This window comes from Mesoplodon mirus, assembly GCF_964341445.2.
Source record: "Mesoplodon mirus genome assembly, chromosome: 5".
Taxonomy (NCBI): Eukaryota; Metazoa; Chordata; class Mammalia; order Artiodactyla; family Ziphiidae; genus Mesoplodon; species Mesoplodon mirus.
The window spans coordinates 58,155,221-58,177,304 of NC_138980.1; the positions used below are offsets into that span (position 1 = coordinate 58,155,221).

The 22,084-nt window shown below is 47.7% G+C and overlaps 1 protein-coding gene across 3 annotated transcripts in view; it reads right to left on the reverse strand.

Moving 5' to 3' along the window:
- Positions 1–8,442: 8,442 nt before the first annotated feature.
- ARHGEF37 (Rho guanine nucleotide exchange factor 37) overlaps positions 8,443–22,084 on the reverse strand; it is a 65,107-nt gene continuing 51,465 nt past the window's right edge. For all 3 annotated transcript variants that reach the window (XM_082620587.1, XM_082620586.1, XM_082620585.1), the window contains 3 exons: positions 20,929–21,086; positions 16,389–18,180; positions 8,443–15,398 (listed from right to left, as the gene is read on the reverse strand). In XM_082620587.1, the coding sequence (XP_082476713.1) occupies positions 17,971–18,180; positions 20,929–21,086 (368 nt within the window). In that variant the 3' untranslated portion in view covers positions 8,443–15,398; positions 16,389–17,970. The remainder of the gene's footprint in view (positions 15,399–16,388; positions 18,181–20,928; positions 21,087–22,084) is intronic.

Sequence of the window (22,084 nt, forward strand, 5' to 3'; positions counted from 1 at the left end):
GCCTCTCAAGGGTCGGCCGTCCAGTGAGCCGCTCGGGACCTCCTCAATTATGAGTGACAGCTACTCCACACAGTGGTCAAGCACTCTGGCATCTGGCTGCCTGGGTTTGAAGCCCAGCGCTGCTGCTTAGCGTCTGTGTGAACGTGAGCACGTTATTTAACTTCTCTGTTCCTCTGTAGAGCGAGTGACAGTAACACCCTCATAGAATTGTGTGAGGTGACAGCCTAAATGAGATAGTGCATCCAAAGGCTTGGCCCAGTGCCTGGCACACACAAGTGCTCGAGAATGTTGGCTATTATTTTGAAGCAAAAGGAGAATTTACTGGTGCTCATAAACAAACTACAGAAAGGATGGGGTGGCACTGACTTTGGGTCACTGAACTGTGGGACTTGAACACTACCAGAGGGTGTCTTTTGGTCTACCTGTGACTCTGTCTGTCTCGCTCTCTCTTCACTCATTCTCTGTTGCTGTCTCGTTCTCTCTCCCACCCACCTGTCCTCCCTCCCTCCCTCACCTTCTCTCTTCTCTTCCCATACCGGCTTCATTCTCTTGGGATCATGTTCCCAAGATGTGGGACCATGGGCCTCAAGTAGGATTGCCAGTTAAAATACAGGGCACCTGGGCTTCCCTGGTGGCGCAGTGGTTGAGAGTCCGCCTGCCGATGCAGGGGACACGGGTTTGCACCCCGGTCCTGGAAGATCCCACATGCCGCGGAGCGGCTGGGCCCGTGAGCCATGGTCGCTGAGCCTGCGCGTCCGGAGCTTGTGCTCTGCAACGGGAGAGGCCCGCGTACCGAAAAAAAAACAAAAACAAAAAACAGGGCACCTAGTTAAATGTGAATTTCAGATAAACTAGGAATCATTTTTTAGTACAAGCATGTTCCATTTGGGACATACTAAAGGTTACTTGGATTTAGGATTGAAAAAGATGGATAAAATCCTTATCCATCTTACTTTCTAATGAGGGAAGCAGACAACAAACAGATAAACTAGAAAATAGGAGGGAGTGGTACAGTCTCTAATGACAGTAAGACAGGGTGATGAATAGTGAGTGCTGGGGTCAGGGTAGGAAGGGTTGGACACTAGCCAGATGGAGTGGTCAGTGAAGGCATCACTGAGGAGCTGACCTGTGTGGCAAGAAGCCAGCCAAGGGCAGATCTGGGGGAAGAGTATCCCAGGGAAGGGAAGGGCCAGTGCAGAGTCCCTGAGTCAGGAAGGAGCTTAGGGTAATTGAGGGACAGAAAGACAAAAGCAAGTGTTGGCCGTATCACAGTGATCAAGGTGGAAGGTGGTACATGGTTTGGTGGGAGGGAAGCAGGGCCCATCACACGGCCCGGTTAGGTCTGAGTAAGGAATTTGGGTTTTGTTCAGTTTTAAAAGGCGTGACATTCTCTAATTTACTTTTTTCGAAGGATCACTTTGACTGTTCTATGGAGAGTGGGTGAGGGGGAAGCACAGGGGTGGGAACTGAGAGACAGTCCAGAGGCTCCTGCAGAAGCATAGGGGAGAGAAGAGGAGTGGAGGTGCTGGAGAGGGGGCAAGTGGACAACTTTCAGGAAGGTTTTGGAGGTAAAGTTGACAGCCCTTGCTGAAGGACTGAACATGGAGGGCTGCGAGGAAGAGAGCAAGTGGAGTAAATCCCAGCTTTGTTGGCATTACCCCTTACAGGAGCCTAAGGAAGCATGACAGGCAGTGATACAATTCAAATTCCATATTTGGTTTTATTAAAAATAATGTAGGGACTTCCCTGGTGGCGCAGTGGTTAAGAATCTGCCTGCCAATGCAGGGGACACGGGTTTGAGCCCTGGTCTGGGAAGATCCCACATGCCACGGAGCAACTAAGCCCATGCACCACAACTACTGAGCCTGCGCTCTAGAGCCCAAGAGGCACAACTACTGAGCCCGTGTGCCACAACTACTGAAGCCCGCGCACCTAGAGCCCGTGCTCTGCAACAAGAGAAGCCACCGCAATGAGAAGCCTGCGCACCGCAACGGAGAGTAGCCCCCGCTCGCCACAACTAGAGAAAAGCCCATACACAGCAACAAAGACCCAACGCAGCCAAAAACAAGTAAATAAATAAATAAGTAAATAAAATAACATTAAAAAATGTATTACGTGCATATTGTAATACATTAAGAAAAACAAAAACTACGTTATAGTCACAATACAAACTGCAAAAAGTAAATCTGGACCAGGTGCTTTTGGCTGGTATCTGTCCCCTCCAGGTGGGGATGGAGACACCTGACTCCTAAGGGGAGTGTCATGCCTTGGAATCTCTGGCCTGGGACGTGGCCAGCGGGGTGGTGTGAAGGGGAAGAAAATAGATGTTGAGATTTTTCCAGTTGTGCGCGTGTCACTGTATTTTTCTTTTATGTTCTGCCTCAGCTTTTGGTGAGGAATGGGGGAAGGTTGAGAAAGAATTTGAGGAAAAAAGTTTAGAAATGTGGGGGGAAAGAAAATAGGGGGGAGGTATACTCACAAAGGCATATCAGCAAGGCTGTCTCCCACTGCTTGGCCTGGGGCTATGAGGAAGCTTCCTGGGAGGATGAAGATGAAGTAATTCAAGATGGCGAGCTCTAATCACCAGGGAGTATCGGAGGACGTGGTCACATTACATTCCCAGGGGAACAACCTTTGGCCTCTTAAGACATCCACTTGCTTTCAGTTTGGAAAGAGCTCAGGCAGTGAGGGGCTATTTTTTCAGAGCCTGAGGTGGTGAAGGGTCAGGAACACAGACGTTAGAGCAAAGGTTGAAAGTACAAGGAGTGTTAGCGCAGAGAAGACTCGGGTTGGGGTCACTGCTGGCAAAGCTTAGGAGGAATACTTTGGAGGAGGTGGGAGCCAGCAAAAATGGCTGTGTCTTCGAGGATCAATCATTTAAGCAGCACTCATATGTCCTAGTCTGCCAAAACCTCCACGCGTGATCCCATTTCGACATTCCAACAGCCCTCTGAGGTACAACTGTTTCCTGGTTTACCCACAAAGAGGAAAGTGAGGTTTTAGAGAGATGAAGTAACTTGTTCAACGAGGTCACACAGCTGGTGAGTGTGGAGTCAGGATTTGAATTTGGACGTTTTGCAATGTGAAGTCTGGTCTCCTGGGCTTCCCTGGTGGTGCAGTGGTTGAGAGTCCGCCTGCCGATGCAGGGGACACGGGTTCATGCCCCGGTCCGGGAGGATCCCACATGCCGCGGAGCGGCTAGGCCCGTGAGCCATGGCCGCTGAGCCTGCGCGTCCGGAGCCTGTGCTCCGCAACGGGAGGGGCCGCAACAGTGAGAGGCCCGCGTACCACACACACACAAAAAAAAGGTTTAAGGTATATATCACTGTTTAAAATTGCTCTCTGAGGGCTGGGCTTCCCTGGTGGCGCAGTGGTTGAGAGTCCGCTTGCCGATGCTCCGCCTGCCGATGCAGGGGACGAGGGTTCGTGCCCCGGTCCGCGAGGATTCCCACCTGCCGCGGAGCGGCTGGGCCCGTGAGCCATGGCCGCTGAGCCTGCGCATCCGGAGCCTGTGCTCCGCAACGGGAGGGGCCACAACAGTGAGAGGCCCCGCGTACCGCAAAAAAAAAGAAAAAAAGTCTGGTCTCCTGACTACCACAGCCTCTTCATCCCAGACCCTCTCCCACGTCCAGCCCATCTTGCTCCCTGGGTTCAATCCTGTCATCAGATGGGAGGGTTTCCAGCAGCTCTGGCCCCCAGGGCTCAAAATGAAGTCACTTGTGTCCAGCTCTCAATCCTGCCTCCTGCCAGGATCTTTGTATTTTTAGTGGACCTGATCCTTAAGTCCCCAGGACCTGGTACCTGAACCTCAACCCAAAGACTGGGATCCTACTGCCTGCTTTCTGACCTAGCCTTGATCTCTGTCCTGCCTGGACACAAGGTGATAGCTGTCCTCAAGGGCCCCATTATGGTTCTGGACACCTACTGCTCATCCCCACGTCTCTGAGGAGTGTGCCCTGAGATCACTGTGACTCCCAACCTCACAACTCCTTCCCCTGACTCGTCCTTCTTCCTAGCCCTGGCAGCTGGAACTGTGTTGCCAGCCCCAGCTCTGCTCCAGGGGAGAGGCCTGGGGCTCAGCACTAACTAGACGCCAGCTTATCCTACAGAATAAGGTCCACAGTGCCTGGTTGCTGTTGCGATTTGCGTTTTCTTGTTTGTTTTTGTTTTTCTTTAGCTCGCAGGTCTTGAGAGCTTCTTATGTGCCAGCACTGGATTAATCACGTAAAGTGGATTCCCTCACATAACCCTCAAAAAGCCCTGTGAGAAGTGAACAGAAGCTGTGGTGATTGCTAGTAGTGCTCTAGCCTTTCCCCAGACCAAAGGCTCTGCTGATGTGCCTGGAATCACTGAGGCCCCAGAATCAAGACAAGCAGGCTGCTTCCTGGCCAGAAGCCTCATCTCCACTTCCTGTCTCACTGGCCGGGGGCTCACTGTCCCTCCTGAGCCAGGGCCAGACTCGAGGCACTGTGGCTGGAAGGAGGTGACCCTCTCCTCCTGCCCACAGCCTGGCTCTCCTCTCACACAATGGCCCTTGGGTCTCCTCTGTGTCCTTCTTCTCTGGGCCCTGCAGAACAGCTTCAGTTGGCCCAAACAAGGGCTGCTCGGCAGATTCTCACAGCCACTGACCCTGGAGCGTGACCCACTCAGCTGCTGTCTATAGCTGAAGACACTTCCAAGAGATCTGGGTGGGGAGGGCCGGACTGTTCCCTGACCCAGGGAAGGTACAGCAGACCTGGTGATGGTCCCAATCTTCTCTGAGGGCTCGGCAGCCTGAGGGGCAGAGGTACCTAGGAGCCCCCCAGCTCTACTACCCACTCCCTCCCTGTATCCCTAGCTGCTGAGCTGCACAAGAGTCACTGATCAGTCAGAGAGAGAACCACTCCATGCCTTGTGAACCGAGGGACTTAGGGAGGAAGTTACACAGGTGAAAGAAGATCCTAGAAGCACCACAGGGATTAACAACAGCAAAAAGACACTAGTCTTCAGGTTGGAGGAACGCAGGGAAGAGGCAGTGTTATTAGGGCCCAGTATCTGAAGCTATCTGACAGAAACTGGAAGTATAGCCAGGCCTGTCCAACGGGACCTAAGACCAAGAGGCAAGGACCATCCAGTGGAAGCGGGAACCATGGAGAAGACCAGCCAAGGCAGAGATGCTGCCCGAAGCAGAGAGAGGGAGAACTACCTGGGGTTCTCCCCTCCTTCCCCCTGCCAGTGCCTCCCATTGGACAAACCCACCAGAAAACCAGAGGACAAAGGAGCCTGGGCAATGTAGTTCCTTGAAGTACAGAGCTGAGCTGGGCAGGGAATAAATGTGAGAGCAAGCAAGCAAATAACCAACCTCTGAGATGTGAGCTGCTCAGAAGGGGTGGATGCAAGTCCTATGCCCACTCTGGCCCAATCCTCCTAAGGCTCAGGGCTGTCCCAAACCTGCAGCCACTGAGCTCTCTTTCTACTCACAGGCCTCAAGGATGCCCAGATCCCTGATGACAGGCAAAGGGGCCCCAAACAGGGAAACCAGAACCACCCTGAGGTATCCTGGAAGCATGGTGGTGGCCTGAGACCTAACTGAACAGCATTAGCCGGTGCTCCTGAGCCCAGCATAAGTCAGAGCCCTCAAGGACAAATCTGATCTCACCCTCTCTTTGTTCCTGAATCTGACAGTGGAGGCTCCAGCAAGGAGCCTTTGTCCCCACAGCTGCTGGGTCCCCTTGGAACACCCTGAGAAGATGCTCCTGGATGTAAAGGGCCCTGAGCCTCTGACCAGAGTTGCTGCTCCAGCGCATCTGCATGCCTGATTATTGCCTGAGTACCTCCCTCACTTGTCTGGGTGCAATGGACTGCAGAAAGCCCTCTCGCTGGGGAGAGGCAGGAGAATCTGGGCCACTCCTGCCCAAGATGGGGATTGCCCTGGAAGGGGAAATCTGCCCACCCTGACCCAGATGCAGCACCAGGGAACCCGACAAGGGAAAGTCCCAAGAATGCTTTTGGGGTGTGACAACAGCCTCTGAGGGAAGGGCTGTATCCAACCTCTACCAGGCCCTCAGGAGCCGGAACCAGGGGGCTTCATCTACATAAGGGAGTAGCCAGGCCTTGTCACCATCCCATATATAGAGAGAAAGACAGGCCCTGCAAACCTTCCTCCAAATGTCATGCCATCTTTTCTAAAGTCCCCATAATAATATTTATTGAGTGCTAATGAGCCAGGTGCTGGGCTAAGCGATATTATATCAGTGTCTCATTTATTCCTCAAAAAACCCTTGTGAAATAGGTACTATGGAGATCCTCATGGGTGGTCAGAAAATATGGCCCACGATCGAAGAAATGTTTGATGACAACAATAGTAACAATAGAAGAAAACGAAACAGCGCTCCCCGAGATCCAAGGAGGGAAAATTAACGTCTAATGAAGTAGTGAGTGAAGTGGAGACGCATGACGGCATTTCACAGAAAACAGACATGAAGCTAATTCTTCAGAGGAGATTCTCTACCAGGGCAGCCAACCCACACTCTGTGCCAGAAGATGCAAAAAGGGGGACCTGTTGTGACCCACACAATCTCCACACAGATTTCACATCAAAAATCAAAACAAAACCCCGGTTTCTGGCTTCTCTTGAAAAATCAGAATCTCTGGCACCACTGGGCCCTCATTCTGATGTGGCAACACTGGTTGAAGCCAAGAAGCTGCAAGCTCCTTAGATGGAATATATACGCCCTGGTCCACCACAGTCCCTGCCACTCCCTAATGTCTTTCACCTGGCCCTTCCTCTCATTTGCACCACCTGCCCAGCACCCTGGGCATTTCAATTTGCTGAGGTGGCGCCTCCCAGCCCAATCTCACGTGATTCGTAGGGCCCTGCTGCCACCTAGTGGTCAGAGTTCACATATTCCCTCCCTGCACAGCCGTGATGCTCCTGTTGTGATCCACCATCATTCACAAGTGTTTCATTTAATCCTCTCACTCACCCTGTCAGAACAGGAATTGTACCCATTTTACAGATGAGAAAAACAGAAAACATAAGTTCAAAAATTACTGATAAGAAAACAGAAGAGCAAGGTTAAGTGAGTGTATTGTTAAGGAACCCAGCTCCTCGGGATGTTGCCAGGAGTGGAATCCAGCTCTTTCCTTACCCCCCAGTCCAGGTATTTGAGTCTCTGCCCTACCACAACAGATCCTAAAATGACTTTTCCACGCTGGAAGGTAGGGCCTGGTAGAGGAAGCCAGCGACTCCTTGAGAAAAGCCGGAATTCTACAGTGAGTATTTTGGGGGCTGAGTAGGGAGGACAACGCAGGCTGGGGGCCCTCACCAAACTTCTCCACATGCAGAAACCATAATAAATGAGTTTGCTACTTGCCTATGGCCAAGAGGGCCTTGAACTCAGGGGCTTTAATGTCAAGTGCTGGGCACTTCTCATACTACTACACTGCCTCCCTGGGCCTGAGAAGGCCTCCCCTTCCCTTTTGCTTCCCCCAACCCTACTTATCCCACAAAGCCAGCACCTGCCCCACTTCCTCCAGGAAGCCTCCCTGACCACCTCAGCGACCCCAAAACTCTTCCTTGTCTGAGCACCTATGAGCCTGGTCCATAGCACCCTTCTGGGGCTTACAGCATCCTGCCTTGTGGTGCCAGGTAACTGCCTGATGCTTGTCTGTCTTTTACAGCTGGATGGGAGATTCCTTGGAGGTAGGTTTTAGTGTTCCCATCCCATCTGGGCTGTTTATCTGAGCAATGTGTATTGAACATCTATTACTTGAGGCATGTGACAGATGCTTAAGGAGATTCCAGGATGAACCAGAACTTGTATCCTAAAACACAACTCTGGGCGTGTCACTCCTCTGCTTGAAACCCTTTAGTGTCCCCCACCACTGCCCTCAGAATAAACCCCAAATCTCCTTACCATGCAGACCTCACTAAGCCATCTCGCACTGTACCCACCACCCTTACACACACCCTGTGTTCCAGCACTATAGCCTTTTAGTTCCCTGATGAGCTGTGCTTGCTCTTAACTCTGGGCCTTTGCATGTGCCCTCCCTCCCACCTTCATCTAACCTCTTACCCATCAGCTTGGATATCACTTCTTCCAGGAAGCCCTCCTTAGCCACCAAGTCTGAGTCAGGGGCTGGCCTCTCCCCTGGGCTCTGGTGGCACCTGTTATCACCCTATCCTAACAATTAACACTGTGTTTAACTGTTGCCTTTCTGCCCCCCTCATCAAACTGTGGGCTTTGGGAGGGCAAGGCCCCGGTCTCTCTGACTTCTCACTGCATCCCCAGCAGCTAAGGCCAAATCCTGGAGGCACCAAAGATGTGCAGTAGACACTCACTAAATGAGCACATGAATAAAGGAGGTGCCATTTTTATCTATGGCAAATATCTAGTGAACAAATGTCACACTGGGGTATCTGACCATCCAATGGTTAGAGTCACACAAATTTCAGCGGCATTTCATCTTCAAGTCCTTTATTCCCAGTAGTTGACATCAGTTATTCACCAAGCTAGACTCACCACATCAACCATGAATTTGCTCATCTTTCCTTTGATATTGTAATCTTGTCCTCATGTCTAAAACTAGGTTGGAACCCAAGAGATTAAAGAGGTCTCAGTCTGTTGCAGGGAGCAAGGGGCACCCTTGTGGATCAGTCTTCACCTCCCGGAAGTCTTGTTCAATTCACAAATACCTTTGTTTGTAAGTCTAATATGTGGCAGTCCAGCATTGAAATACATAAGACACAGGGCAATGGTTCTAGGTATTCGGAGGGGGAAAGGCACATTACACAGAGTCTCCTGGAGAAAATTCAGGCCATTCTCCATCTTTTCAATTATGCATTTTCTCACCCTTCAGTGACTTTTAATCTCATCTAGGAGAAACCATTACCCATGTGCTACTGAATACATTGTTATTTTTCCTCATGAGATAGATTTGGTTCCAAGAATATTTCAGTTTTCTCCCTTATGCCTACAAGAATATCCAGTTTTGTTCAGGTCCCTTTTAATGGACTTAATAAATGTACATTCTGGGACCTGACAGAACAGCCTGTCCTATTTCAAACCTCCTCTCAAGCTGCCTGTTTTTTTTTTTATATAACTTTTTTTAAAATTAATTATTTCCGACTGCGTTGGGTCTTTGCTGCTGCGTGCAGGCTTTCTCTAGCTGTGGCTAGTGGGAGCTACTCTTCGTTGCGGTGCGCGGGCTTCTCATTGCAGTGGCTTCTCTTGTTGCAGAGCACAGGCTCTAGGCGCGTGGGCTTCAGTAGTTGTGGCACACGGGCTTAGTTGCTCCGTGGCATGTGGGATCTTCCCGGACCAGGGCTCAAACCCGTGTCCCCTGCATTGGCAGGCGGATTCTTAACCACTGTGCCATCAGGGAAGTCCCTTTTTATTTTTAAATAACTTCTAAAATTATTTATTTTGGCTGCGAAGCTGCCTGTTTGAAACATCTGAGCAAGTACAAAGTTTGGATGGGGCACATCCTAGCTAACAGCTTGTGACCATTTCCAACCCCAGGTCTATCTCGTCCACCACTGTGTGTCTAGAGCAGAGGTCCCCAACCCTGGCCACACACTAGAAATACTTGAGGAGCTCTCTGAATTCCTGAGGCTGGGCCACACCCCACACCAATTACATCAGCATCTCTGAGTGGGATCCTGGCTTCAGTCATAGTTAAAGCTGCCCCGGTGCAAGCAGTGGGCAGCCACGTTGAGAAGCCCTGAGCTAGGTTTCTAGCACACCGTAGGCTCTCATTAAGTATTATGGAACCACAGTTGGATTTCCTGTTTTATTATCTGTTCCCCTGTGCTTCCTGTTTGTATCAGAACTCTGAGCAGGGAAGAGAAAGGAAAATGAGTCATGAGCATCTTGGAGAGTGAATTTGATGCTGGGAGAGGGATTGAAGGGACTGAGTTTTGCATTATGTATGCAGCCTTCACACTTTCACAAGCCCAGAGGAGGTAAGTTACAGACTGACAAAGACATGTATAGACTTTTAAAGGCTCTCCAAATACCAGAGCTAACAGTTTTAGGCACTACAGTTATAATACAGAGATGTTCCTGGAATTAAGTCTAAACTGCCACATATTTTTACACACACTCTAAGGTGGGTTGGTTCCAAAAAATTTTTTCCAAAAATGTTTTATCTGTAGCTACTTGGCTAATGGTCATGGTTGTTATATATATATATATATATTATTTTTTAAAAACATCTTTGAGTATAATTGCTTTACAATGTTGTGTTAGTTTCTGCTGTATAACAAGGTGAATCAGCTATATGTATACACACATCCCCATATCCTCTCCCTCTTATGCCTCCCTCCCACCCTCCCTATCTCACCCCTCTAGGTGGTCGCAAAGCACAGAGCTGATCTCCCTGCGCTATGCAGCTGCTTCCCACTAGCTATCTATTTTACATTTGGTAGTGTATATATGTCAATGTTACTCTCTCACTTCGTCCCAGCTTACCCTTCTCCCTCCTCGTGTCCTCAGGTCCATTCTCTACGTCTGTGTCTTTATTCCTGTCCTGCCCCTAGGTTCATCAGAACCTTTTTTTTTTTTTAGATTCCATATGTATGTGTTAGCATACAGTATTTGTTTTTCTTCCTGACTTACTTCACTCTGCGTGACAGACTCTAGGTCCATCCACCTCACTACAAATAACTCAGTTTCGTTTCTTTTTATGGCTAATATTCCATTGTATATATGTGCTACATCTTCTTTACCCATTCATCTGTCAGTGGATGCTTAGGTGGCTTCCATGTCCTGGCTATTGTAAATAGTGCTGCAATGAACATTGTGGTACATGACTCTTTTTGAATTATGGTTTTCTCAGGGTATATGCCCAGTAGTGGGTGATATGGTAGTTCTATTTTTAGTTTTTTAAGGAACCTCCATACTGTTCTCCATAGTGGCTGTATCAATTTACATTCCCACCAACAGTGCAAGAGGGTTCCCTTTTCTCCACACCCTCTCCAGCATTTACTGTTTATAGATTTTTGATCATGGCCATTCTGACCGGTGTGAGGTGATACCTCATTGTAGTTTTGATTTGCATTTCTCTAATGATTAGTGATGTTGAGCATCTTTTCATGTGTTTGTTGACAATCTGTATATCTTCTTTGGAGAAATGTCTATTTAGGTCTTCTGCCTATTTTTGGATTGGGTTTTTTTTTTTTTTAAATTGAGCTGCATGCGCTGCTTGTATATTTTGGAGATTAATCCTTTATCAGTTGCTTCATTTGCAAATATTTTCTCCCATTCTGAGGGCTGTCTTTTCGTTTTGTTTACGGTTTCCTTTGCTGTGCAAAAGATTTTAAGTTTCAGTAGGTCCCATTTGTTTTGTTTTTATTTCCATTACTCTAGGAGGTGGGTCAAAAAGGATCTTGCTGTGATTTATGTCACAGAGTGTTCTGCCTATGTTTTCCTCTAAGAGTTTTATAGTGTCTGGCCTTATACTTAGTTCTTTAACCCATTTTGAGTTTATTTTTGTGTATGGTGTTAGTAAGTGTTCTAATTTCATTCTTTTACATGTAGCTGTCCAGTTTTCCCAGCATCACAGTACCATACTGTCTTGATTACTGTATCTTTGTAATACAGTCTGAAGTCTGGGAGCCTGATTCTTCCAGCTCCATTTTTCTTTCTCAAGATTGTTTTGGCTATTCGAGGTCTTTTGTGTTTCCATATAAATTGAGAAAATTTTTGTTCTAGGTCTGTGAAAAATGTCATTGGTAGTTTGATAGGGATTGCACTGAATCTGTAGATTGCTTTGGGTAGTATAGTCATTTTCACAATGTTGATTCTTCCAATCCAAGAATATGGTATAGCTCTCCATCTGTGTGTATCATCTTTAATTTCTTTCATCAGTGTCTTATAGTTTTCTACATACAGGTCTTTTGTCTCCTTAGGTAGGTTTATTCCTTAGGTATTTTATTCTTTTTGTTGCAATGGCAAATGGGAATGTTTCCTTAATTTCTCTTTCAGATTTTTCATCATTAGCGTATAGGAATGCAAGAGATTTCTGTGCATTAATTTTGTATCCTGCTACTCTACAAAATTCATTGATTAGCTCTAGTAGTTTTCTGGTAGCATCTTTAGGATTCTCTATGCATAGTATCATGTCATCTGCAAACAGTGATAGTTTTACTTCTTTTCTGATTTGGATTCCTTTTATTTTTTTCTTCTCTAATTGCTGTGGCTAAAACTTCCAAAACTATGTTGAATAACAGTGGTGACAGTGGGCAACCTTGTCTTGTTGCTGATCTTAAGAGGAAATGGTTTCAGTTTTTCACCATTGAGAACGATGTTGGCTGTGGGTTTGTCATATGTGGCCTTCATTATCTTGAGGTGGGTTCCCTCTATACCTACTTTCTGGAGAGTTTTTTATCATAAATAGGTGTTGAATTTTGCCAAAAGCTTTTTCTGCATCTATTAAGATGATCATATGGTTTTTCTCTTTCAATGTGTTAATATGGTGTACCACATTGATTGATTTGCATATATTGAAGAATCCTTGCATTCCTGGGATAAATCCCACTTAATCATGGTGTATGATCCTTTTCATGTGCTGTTGGGTTCTGTTTGCTAGTATTTTGTTGAGGACTTTTGCATCTATGCTCATCAGAGATACTGGCCTGTAGTTTTCTTTTTTTGTGTGACATCTTTGTCTGGTTTTGGTACCAGGGTGATGGTGGCCTTGTAGAATGAGTTTGGGAGTGTTCTTTCCTCTGCTATATTTTGGAAGAGTTTGAGAAGGATAGGTGTTAGCTCTTCTCTAAATGTTTGATAGAATTCACCTGGGAAGCCATCTGGTCCTGGACTTCTGTTTGTTGGAAGATTTTTCATCACAGTTTCAATTTCAGTGCTTGTGATTGGTTTGTTTATATTTTCTCTTTCTTCCTGGTTCAGTCTCAGAAGGCTATGCTTTCCTAAGAATTTGTCCATTTCTTCCAGATTGTCCACTTTTATTGGCGTATAGTTGCTTGTAGTAATCTCTCATGATCCTTTGTATTTCTTCAGTGCCAGTTATTACTTCTCCTTTTTCATTTCTAATTCTGTTGATTTGAGTCTTCTCCCTTTTTTTCTTGATGAGTCTGGATAATGGTTTATCAATTTTGTTTATCTTCTCAAAGAACCACCTTTTAGTTTTATTGGTCTTTGCTATTGTTTCCTTCATTTCTTTTTCATTTATTTCTGATCTGATATTTATGATTTCTTTCCTTCTGTTAACTTTGGGGTTTTTTCATCCTTCTTTCTCTAATTGCTTTAGGTGTAAGGTTAGGTTGAGATTTTTCTTGTTTCTTGAGGTAGGATTGTATTGCTATAAACTTCCCTCTTAGAACTGCTTTTGCTGCATCCCATAGGTTTTGGGTAATCGTGTTTTCATTGTCATTTTTTCTAGGTATTTTTTGATTTCCTCCTTGATTTCTTCAGTGATCTCTTGGTTATTTAGTAGTGTATTGTTTATCCTCCATGTATTTGTATTTTGTACAGTTTTTTTCTTGTAATTGGTATCTAGTCCCATAGTGTTGTGGTTGGAAAAGATAAACTTGATACGATTTCAATTTTCTTAAATTTACCAAGGCTTGATTTGTGACCCAAGATATGATCTATCCTGGAGAATGTTCCATGAGCACTTGAGAAGAAAGTGTATTCTGTTGTTTTTGGATATAATGTCGTATAAATATAGATTAAGTCCATCTTGTTTAATGTGTCATTTAAAGCTTGTGTTTCCTTATTTATTTTCATTTTGGATGATCTGTCCATTGGTGAAAGTGGGGTGTTAGAAAGTCCCCTACTATGATTGTGTTACTGTCGATTTCCCCTTTTATGGCTGTTAGCATTTGCCTTATGTATTGAGGTGCTCCTAGGTTGGGTGCCTAAATATTTACAATTGTTATGTCTTCTTCTTGGGTTGATCCCTTGATCATTATGTAGTGTCCTTGTCTCTTGTAATAGTCTTTAAAGTTTATATTGTCTGATATGAGAATTGTTACTCCAGCTTTCCTTTGATTTCCATTTGCATGGAGTATCTTTTTCCATCCCCTCACCTTCAGTCTGTATGTGTCCCTAGGTCTGAAGTGGGTCTCTTGTAGACAGCATATGTACAGATCTTGTTTTTGTATCCATTCAGCCAGTCTTTGTCTTTTGGTTGGAGCATTTAATCCAGTTACATTTAAGGTAATTATCGATATGTATGTTCCTGTTACCATTTTCTTAATTGTTTTGGGTTTGTTTTTGTAGGTCTTTTCCTTGTCTTGTGTTTCCTGCCTAGAGAAGTTCCTTTAGCATTTGTTGTAAAGCTGGTTTGGTGATGCTGAATTCTCTTTAACTTTTGCTCATCTGTAAAGGTTTTAATCTCTCCATCGAATCTGAATGAGATCCTTGCTGGGTAATCTTGGTTGTAGGTTTTTCCTTATCATCACTTTAAATATGTCCCACCACTCCCTTCTGGCTTGCAGAGTTTCTGCTGAAAAATCAGCCATTAACATTATAGGGATTCCCTTGTATGTTATTTGTTGCTTTGCTGTTGTTCTTGCTGCTTTTAATATTTTTCCTTTGTATTTAATTTTTGATAGTTTGATTAATATGTGTCTCGGCATGTTTCTCTTTGGGTTTATCCTATATGGGACGCTCTGTGCTTCCTGGACTTGATTGACTATTTCCTTTCCCATGTTAGGGAAGTTTTCGACTATAATCTCTTCAAATATTTTCTCAGACCCTTTCTTTTTCTCTTCTTCTTCTGGGACCCCTACAATTCGAATGTTCATGCATTTAATGTTGTCCCAGAGGTCTCTGAGACTGTCCTCAATTCTTTCCATTCTTTTTTCTTTATTCTGCTCCCTGGCAGTTATTTCCACCATTTTATCTTCCAGCTCACTTATCCGTTCTTCTGCCTCAGTTATTCTGCTATTGATTCCTTCTAGAGTATTTTTAATTTCAGTAATTGTGTTGTTCATCACTGTTTATTTGCTCTTTAGTTCTTTTAAATCCTTGTTAAATGTTTCTTTTTTTTCCTGCATTTTTTTTCTGAGATTTTGGATCATCTTTATTATCATTACTCTGAATTCGTTTTCAGGTAGGTTGCTTATTTCATCTCATTTGGTCTTGTAGGTTTTTACCTTGTTCCTTCATCTGTAACATATTTTTTTGTTATTTCTGTTTTTTTTTTTTTGATGGGTGGTGCTCTGTTCCTGTCTTACTGGTTGTTTGGCCTGAGACGTCCAGCACTGGAGTTTGCAGGCAGTTGGACAGAGCTAGGTCTTGGTGCTGAGATGAGGTCTCCAGGAGGCCTCACTCCAATTGATATTCCCTGGGGTCTGAGGTTCTCTGTTAGTCCAGCAGTTTGGACTCAGAGCTCCCACTAGAGGAGCTCAGGCCCAACTTCCGGCCTGGGAACCAAGATCCCACAAGCTTCATGGTGCGGTAAAAAAAAAAAAGAAGAAGAAAAAAAGGAGCAGTACAAGATCAAAGAATAAAAAACAAAATAAAATTAGAAAGATAAAAAATATATTAGGAAAAATAATGAATCAACAAGGTAAAACAGAACCCCAATCTAAAAGAGGAAAAAAAAAAAAAGCCTTGGCTATGTGGGTGGAGTTTAGGCGGGGGTGGAACTTAGGCAGGGGTGGGGTTTAGGGTGGGTCGGGACCTAGGCAGGTAGGGGGACATTCAAGCATGGGGCAGGGCCTGTGCTTAGGATCTGCGCAGAGGAGAGAGGCAGCACGTGGAAAGGGGGGCCTCTGGAGTGTGGAGTTCCAGAGTTTGGGGGTAGGGCCCTGAGTGAGGGTGTGTGGGTGGGGTTTAGGCCCAGCACATTGGACGGGGTCTCTTGAGTGTAGAGGTAGGGCCCTGGGTGGGGTTGTAGGGCCAGGGCTCGGGCTTTGCACGGCAGGAGGGAGTCTCCAAGGGTAGAGGATTAGGCCCGGGAGCCCAACGGGGCTCCAACTGACCACGTCCCCTTCCATTCCTTCGTGCCCCTACCCCACCATCTCCCCCAGGGTCTCCCCCATCACAGCTGGACCCCTAACCATGGGTGGGTCCTGCTGGGTGTAGGAACTCCTCCCCTCCTTTAGCCACCCCTCAGGGGTGCTGGTCCCGGAGGTCCGGCCTTTACTTTTGCTCCCTCTTCCCTCCCTCCCACTCCCTCAGGACCCACGCGGCTGGAGGGGTCCTCAGTGGGCAGAGGATCAGGCCCAGAATCTCAGCAGGTTCCTGGGGGCCTAAGTGGGTAGGGGAAACCTGGCCATGCTCCCTTTTGATCCTCTGCCCTCCCAATGGGTCCCCAATTTCCCTCTTTGGGCATGGGATCCCTTCCCCTCCCCCAGCCGCCCCTCAGGGCGCCAGTCCCCTCCCGCCTCCACTTCTCCTCCCCCTTCACTCCCCCCACGCCCCACGTCCTACCCGGTCACTGTAGGTTCCTCCCGTCCCCTTGGATGTCCGTGGTCGCCCACTGGTGCCCGGTAGGTGCCCTAGTTGTGAGGAGACGCGAATTCCGCGTCCTCCTAGTACACCATCTTGACTCTGCCCTCTCTGTAATATATTTTTAAACGATCTGTAATTTGTTTTAAAAGTTACAATGGATCACCTTTTCTCTCTCCTGTGAATCTTGCAATTTATGTGAGCCCCAAGTTACAACCTAGAGATGATGATCCAATAGCGGCTGCACCCAAATTTGCCCCAGTGGTCAGTCTTCCTTGAACAGGAACTGTTTTGAGGGGCTTCAATTTCTAAGTTCTAGAAAGGGATGACAATAAGTTTGATCTCACCAAGTTCAAGAGTTTGTTTACCTAGATTGCAGCGTTGGGAGGGATCCTGGGTTTATGGGAAAGGATGCCACAGTGATTAATAATGTCCGTCATGGCCATGGGCATGGCGAGTGGCCAGCCGATGGCTGGGGCCATCCTGAGACCACTTCCTAGACATCCTGCAATTTACATTTATATCACACTTCACGACTTGCAAGGAGCTTCCACATCCTTAGCATCATGTCATTCTCACCACAAGCCTATGAGTTAGGTCTTTATAGATGGGAAAACTGAGGTTGTATCCTATGTCTGAAGGGCCACAGCCAACTGACATCACCTCCACTGTTGCCTCCAAGCCCTCAGCAGCCTCCTGAAACCACTGGGGGTTCCACTGGCTCCCCTTCTTCCAGAAACAGGAAACCAAGTCATTACCCACCCACCAGGCCTTTAGTTACCTGCTTCACAGAGTTTCCTCTGACTTGCATACCCCTCTGTCTCCTAATCCAGAGAACACAGCAGCAGTGTACAACTTCTGCTAACAGCCTCACACACCCCACCTAACACACCCTCAAAAATCCCCTCTTCCCTGGAGCAGCCTCTGCATTTGCCTTAACACATTCCAGAATCGTGACTTGCTCACACCTACTCCTTGGCACAGCCAAAAGTCTCCTGGGAACCTCTCCACTGCCCCGACAAGCCCTCGTTCCCCTGCTAGAGAGGGCTCCCAGGGGTTCATTGCCCAAGATAACTCAGCTCCCAGCATGGAGAAATAAAAGCTGACTGGTCGGCTGTTGTATCTCTTTATACCACAGGAAGGAAGTGAACTGCCAGGCCAGGTGGTTCTGGACTCTCCAGTGTGCCTCCATGCAACCACACGGCGCACAGGTAAAGCTCACCTGGGTGACCCACTCCCATGGGCAGGAACAGACGGGGCACAGGTAAGATTGGCCATAAGCAAGTACTGGCCAATCAGCTGTGACCTGCCATCCCAGGTGTTGTGACTCAGGTTGGAACGTCCTCTTCATGCAGATATAATGAGCCGTCCTGGTTGGAGCCTTTCATGTCCACCCACGCCAGGCACTCTGCAAGGCCCACCTACCTCTTCTGGCTGCCTTCTGGGTACCCTTCACCCCACCCTGGCCTGATTTCCCCATCCACCCCACCTTCTCTTTGCTTCTTTTCCCTCCTAGGGTCACAGCCTCTAAGCCTCTTGGAACATGGGCTCCAAGGAGGGCACCCTAAGAGGGAAGACTCCAGCCCCACAGAGCTGGACCTGGGGCCCTGGCCAGGAAGCTGGAAGGCACATAGCCCCTCTGTCCGTTCACTTCCACAAGGCTCCATTCTGGGTTCCCCTTCTTGTCCTGGGCCTCCAGGACAGTCACCTGCTGGCCTGCCTGCAGACTCACTTCATGGCTGCTTCTGGCCACAAAGGGGTACACTGCCACCACCTGAAACACACGGGGAGTGACACAGAAATGGTCAGGGTGGGAGGACACACAAACCTGACCTAGAGAAGCTGTTTATCCTCTTCCCTCCCACCCGACTCAGTCCCCATCGCTGAGCAGTCATTGCCTCCCAAATACATCCTTTGTCCAAAGCCATTGGCTACTTCCGCTACTCCCACTGCTAATAGCTACTATGTGGCAGGCTCTTTGCCTCGTTTTGATTTTCACAATTCTATAATTCTGTTTGCCCCATTTTTCAGATAAGGAAATTGAGACTCAGAGAAGTCAAGGAACTTATTCAAAATCACAGAGCAGTGAAGCTGGCCTGTCTGACCTCAGAAGGGGTGCTCTCAGTCCACTGCTGCCATCTCACTGAGCAGGGGACTCAGCATCCCTTCACACCACCCTCCTCAGATCAAAGGGTGTCATCTGCCCAGGCCAGTTTCCCAGCTTGGAGCAGAGACAGGAAGGAGGTTAGGTGACTTTGTTGAAAGGCAAAAAAAAAAAAAATTGGAGGAGAGGGCATTTGTTAGGCTGATATTTCACCTCCCTGGGCCTCATTCTCATCATCTGTGAAATGGAAGTAATGATATCCTTCCCTCTGGGTAATTGTGGGAATTTAATGAATGGATGCCTGTGCTTGGTACATAGTAAGGGCTCAACAAATGCAGACTGTTTTTGCTATTTTTACCATGACTTTTACTACTGTGTGCCAAGGCTCAGGAACAGTCAGGGGCAAGGGGGAACTGGGATGACCCCATGTGAGTCCCACTGAGCAGCCCCATGACCAAAGAGGAAGCGGCTGCTGTGTCTGGGCAGATGGACGGCTGAGCTCACCACACGAGCCCCTGGGCGGGTGTTCTGGGACACTACCCACACTGGCGGCCACTGGGACTGAGTTGGGTGGCCAGGCTCTCTGGAGGGATCCCTGTGGGTTCTTTGCTGATGGGTGGGTATGTCCAACAGGAGGCAGCCCTGGTGTACCACTTCTAGCTAAGGCTCCCAGCACTGGCCTGAGAGCCTTCCCAGCATGTGCCACAGCTGTACATCACAGCTTCTGCAGGCTTCTATGCAGCCCTCCTGCAGCCCACTCCAGGCTCCCCCAGCCACCCTAGCCTGTGGCATCCCCTGGCTATTCACTGCAAGCCTCTGGGCTCCCACCCCTCAGCCTGGGTCCTTTCTGTTGTTCATCCATCACCTGTGAAGCTCCTCCTTTATAACTGTGAGTGCAGCCTCCATTTACTGAGGCTCACATGTGCCAACCAGCTAACTACCTCAATCAGCCCTCACAGTGACCCCACTAAGCTTCTGCCCCGAAAAGCCTTCCCAACACTTTTTTGTTTTGAGATATAATTCACATGCATACATTCACCCTTTCAAAGTGTACAATAAAGTAGTTTTTAACATGTTCCCAAGGTTATGCCACCATCACCATTATCTAATTCCAGAACATCTTCATCATCTCAAAAAGAGACCCTAGAGCACTTAGCAGTCACTTCCCATTCCCCCTGCCCCCAGCCTCTGCCAACCACTGATCTACTTTCTGTCTCTATGCAATTGTCTATCCAGGACATTTCGTATAGAGAATCATACATTACATGGCCTTCTCTACCGAGCTACATGTGGTAGCATGTGTCGGCACTTCATTCTTTCTTATGGCTGAATAATATTTGATTGTGTGAATGTGCCACACTTTGTTAATTCCTTCATCAGTTGATGGACATGGGTTGTTTCCACTTTGGGGCTGTTATGAATAATGCTGTGACAAACATGCATGTACAAGTTTCCCATGGCTTTTTTTTTTTTTTTTTTTTTTTTTTTTGCGGTACGCGGGCCTCTCATTGTTGTGGCCTCTCCCGTTGCGGAGCACAGGCTCTGGACGCGCAGGCTCAGCGGCCATGGCTCACGGGCCCAGCCGCTCCGTGGCATGTGGGATCCTCCCGGACCGGGGCACGAACCCGCGTCCCCTGCATCGGCAGGCGGACTCTCAACCACTACGCCACCAGGGAAGCCCTCCTCCCATGGCTTTTAAGGGAAAGCCGACACCCTCACCAAGGCCACAGGCCCTGCTGGCTGGCCCCGCCCACCTCTCCAGCCCACCGCCCTCACCGTCCCAGCCCCATTGGCTCCACTCAGTTCCTCACTCACCCTGTCCTCCCCGGCCCTGGGCCTTTGCATTCACTGGGCATGCTTTCTGGGAAGCTCTTCCCATCCACAACCATTTATCCAATTACTTCCTAACCACCCTTCAAATCTGAGCAAAAGCATGATTCTTCTCAGAAAGACCTTCCCTGAACCTCTCCCACACCTAAGGCTCTGGCACTTAGCACTAATAGAACTGTGATTGTTTATATGGTTATTTTATTAATCGTTGTTTTCCCCACCTCCCAGATTATAAATCTGAGGAAGGCAAGGGCCAAGGTTGACTTCTGCTCATCACTGCATCTCTTATCTAGCACAGTGCCTGGTGAATACTGAATAAATGAACAAATGCATGAACAAACGAATGAACGAAATAATCCCACATGCTCTGCTAATGGGGAGCGAGGGATTAACTCCCTGCTCTTGATGTGGCAAGGACGAGAGGCTCCTTTCTCCAGGTCCCACCCTGGCCAGGACACTGGTGTGGCCACTGACCAAGGCCCTGGCCTCACAGGGTGGTAGCCCCTCTGGACAGGAGGAAAATCAAAGCCCCACTCCAGATGACCATGGGGATGTGAACCCCCCACCCCCGCCCTCTTCCAGGCTCACCTGGGTCACTGCTGGGACAGAAGGGACAGGGGCCAAGGTGGGCTCTGGTGTCTGACGTTGGGAGTCCCTGTGAGGCCTTGCCTGCCCTCTGAGCTCCTCCTCACGGGGGACCACGTGGTACAGCTCCAGTTTCCCAGCTGGCACATACCCTCGATGTCCTGCAGGACACATAGAACGTTATCTGGCTGTGGATCACACTGCCCATCCCTTTCAGAGGTAGAGGAAGTCACCACCATTCATGGATGTGAATATCTCCAATACAGCTTCTTCACACTAAAATGGACCTCAAAAGGTTATCTCGGAACCTCACAAACTGCCCCACCCCCCGCACCCTGCACTCACTCTTTCTAGCTTCTGCTTGTTCACCCCAGTGACAGCGAGCTCATTCCTTGCAGAGGCAGCCCACTCCATTTGGAACAGCTCTGGCAGAGATAAAAAGTTCTTCCTCGGAATGGTATGAAAACTATTTTCCTGGTGCTGGCACCACTGGTCTCCTTTCCAAGCAAGGCCACTTCCTCACCGCAGGACTGCCTTTCCCAGGAGGCAGAAATTGCCTTTCTCTTCTCCAAGTGCCCCCAGTTCTTTCTCGTGTAACAGCTACTCCAGTGGTGCTCTGGTTGCTGTCACTGTGAATGGCCATCACCTCCTGAGAGCTTGCTTGGTGCCAGAACTGGCATCTGATCACCTAGTCTTTCCATCAACTCTCGAGGTCCGTATTGTTATCTCCATTGTATGGCTGAGCCAACCGAGCTCAGAGAGGCTCCATAACTCCTCCGGGATCATGCAGTTAGTACAGTGCAGAGTTGGGGCCCAAACCCGGTCCTCTTGACCCCAGGGACCTTATTTTAATCCCCATTCAGCTGTTTTTCAACTTGAGTTAGGATTTTACCCTTTCATGATTCTTGCCAGATTTGTACCATCTTCTTAATTTTTTTTATAAACGCACTTTTTAAAACTTAGTGTTAAAAAAAAAAACAAAAAAACCCCTTAGTGTTGTACTATATAATAATGAATAAAATCATGGGTTTCTGTGCTAGTTATATTTTTTCTAATACACATTAAAATACTGAATTAAAATAAAATGTCTGAAGGGGGAAAACTGTTGGCAGATCCCCTCCCAGTAATCCTGTGTAACCCTCATCTTGTGGGTCACGTG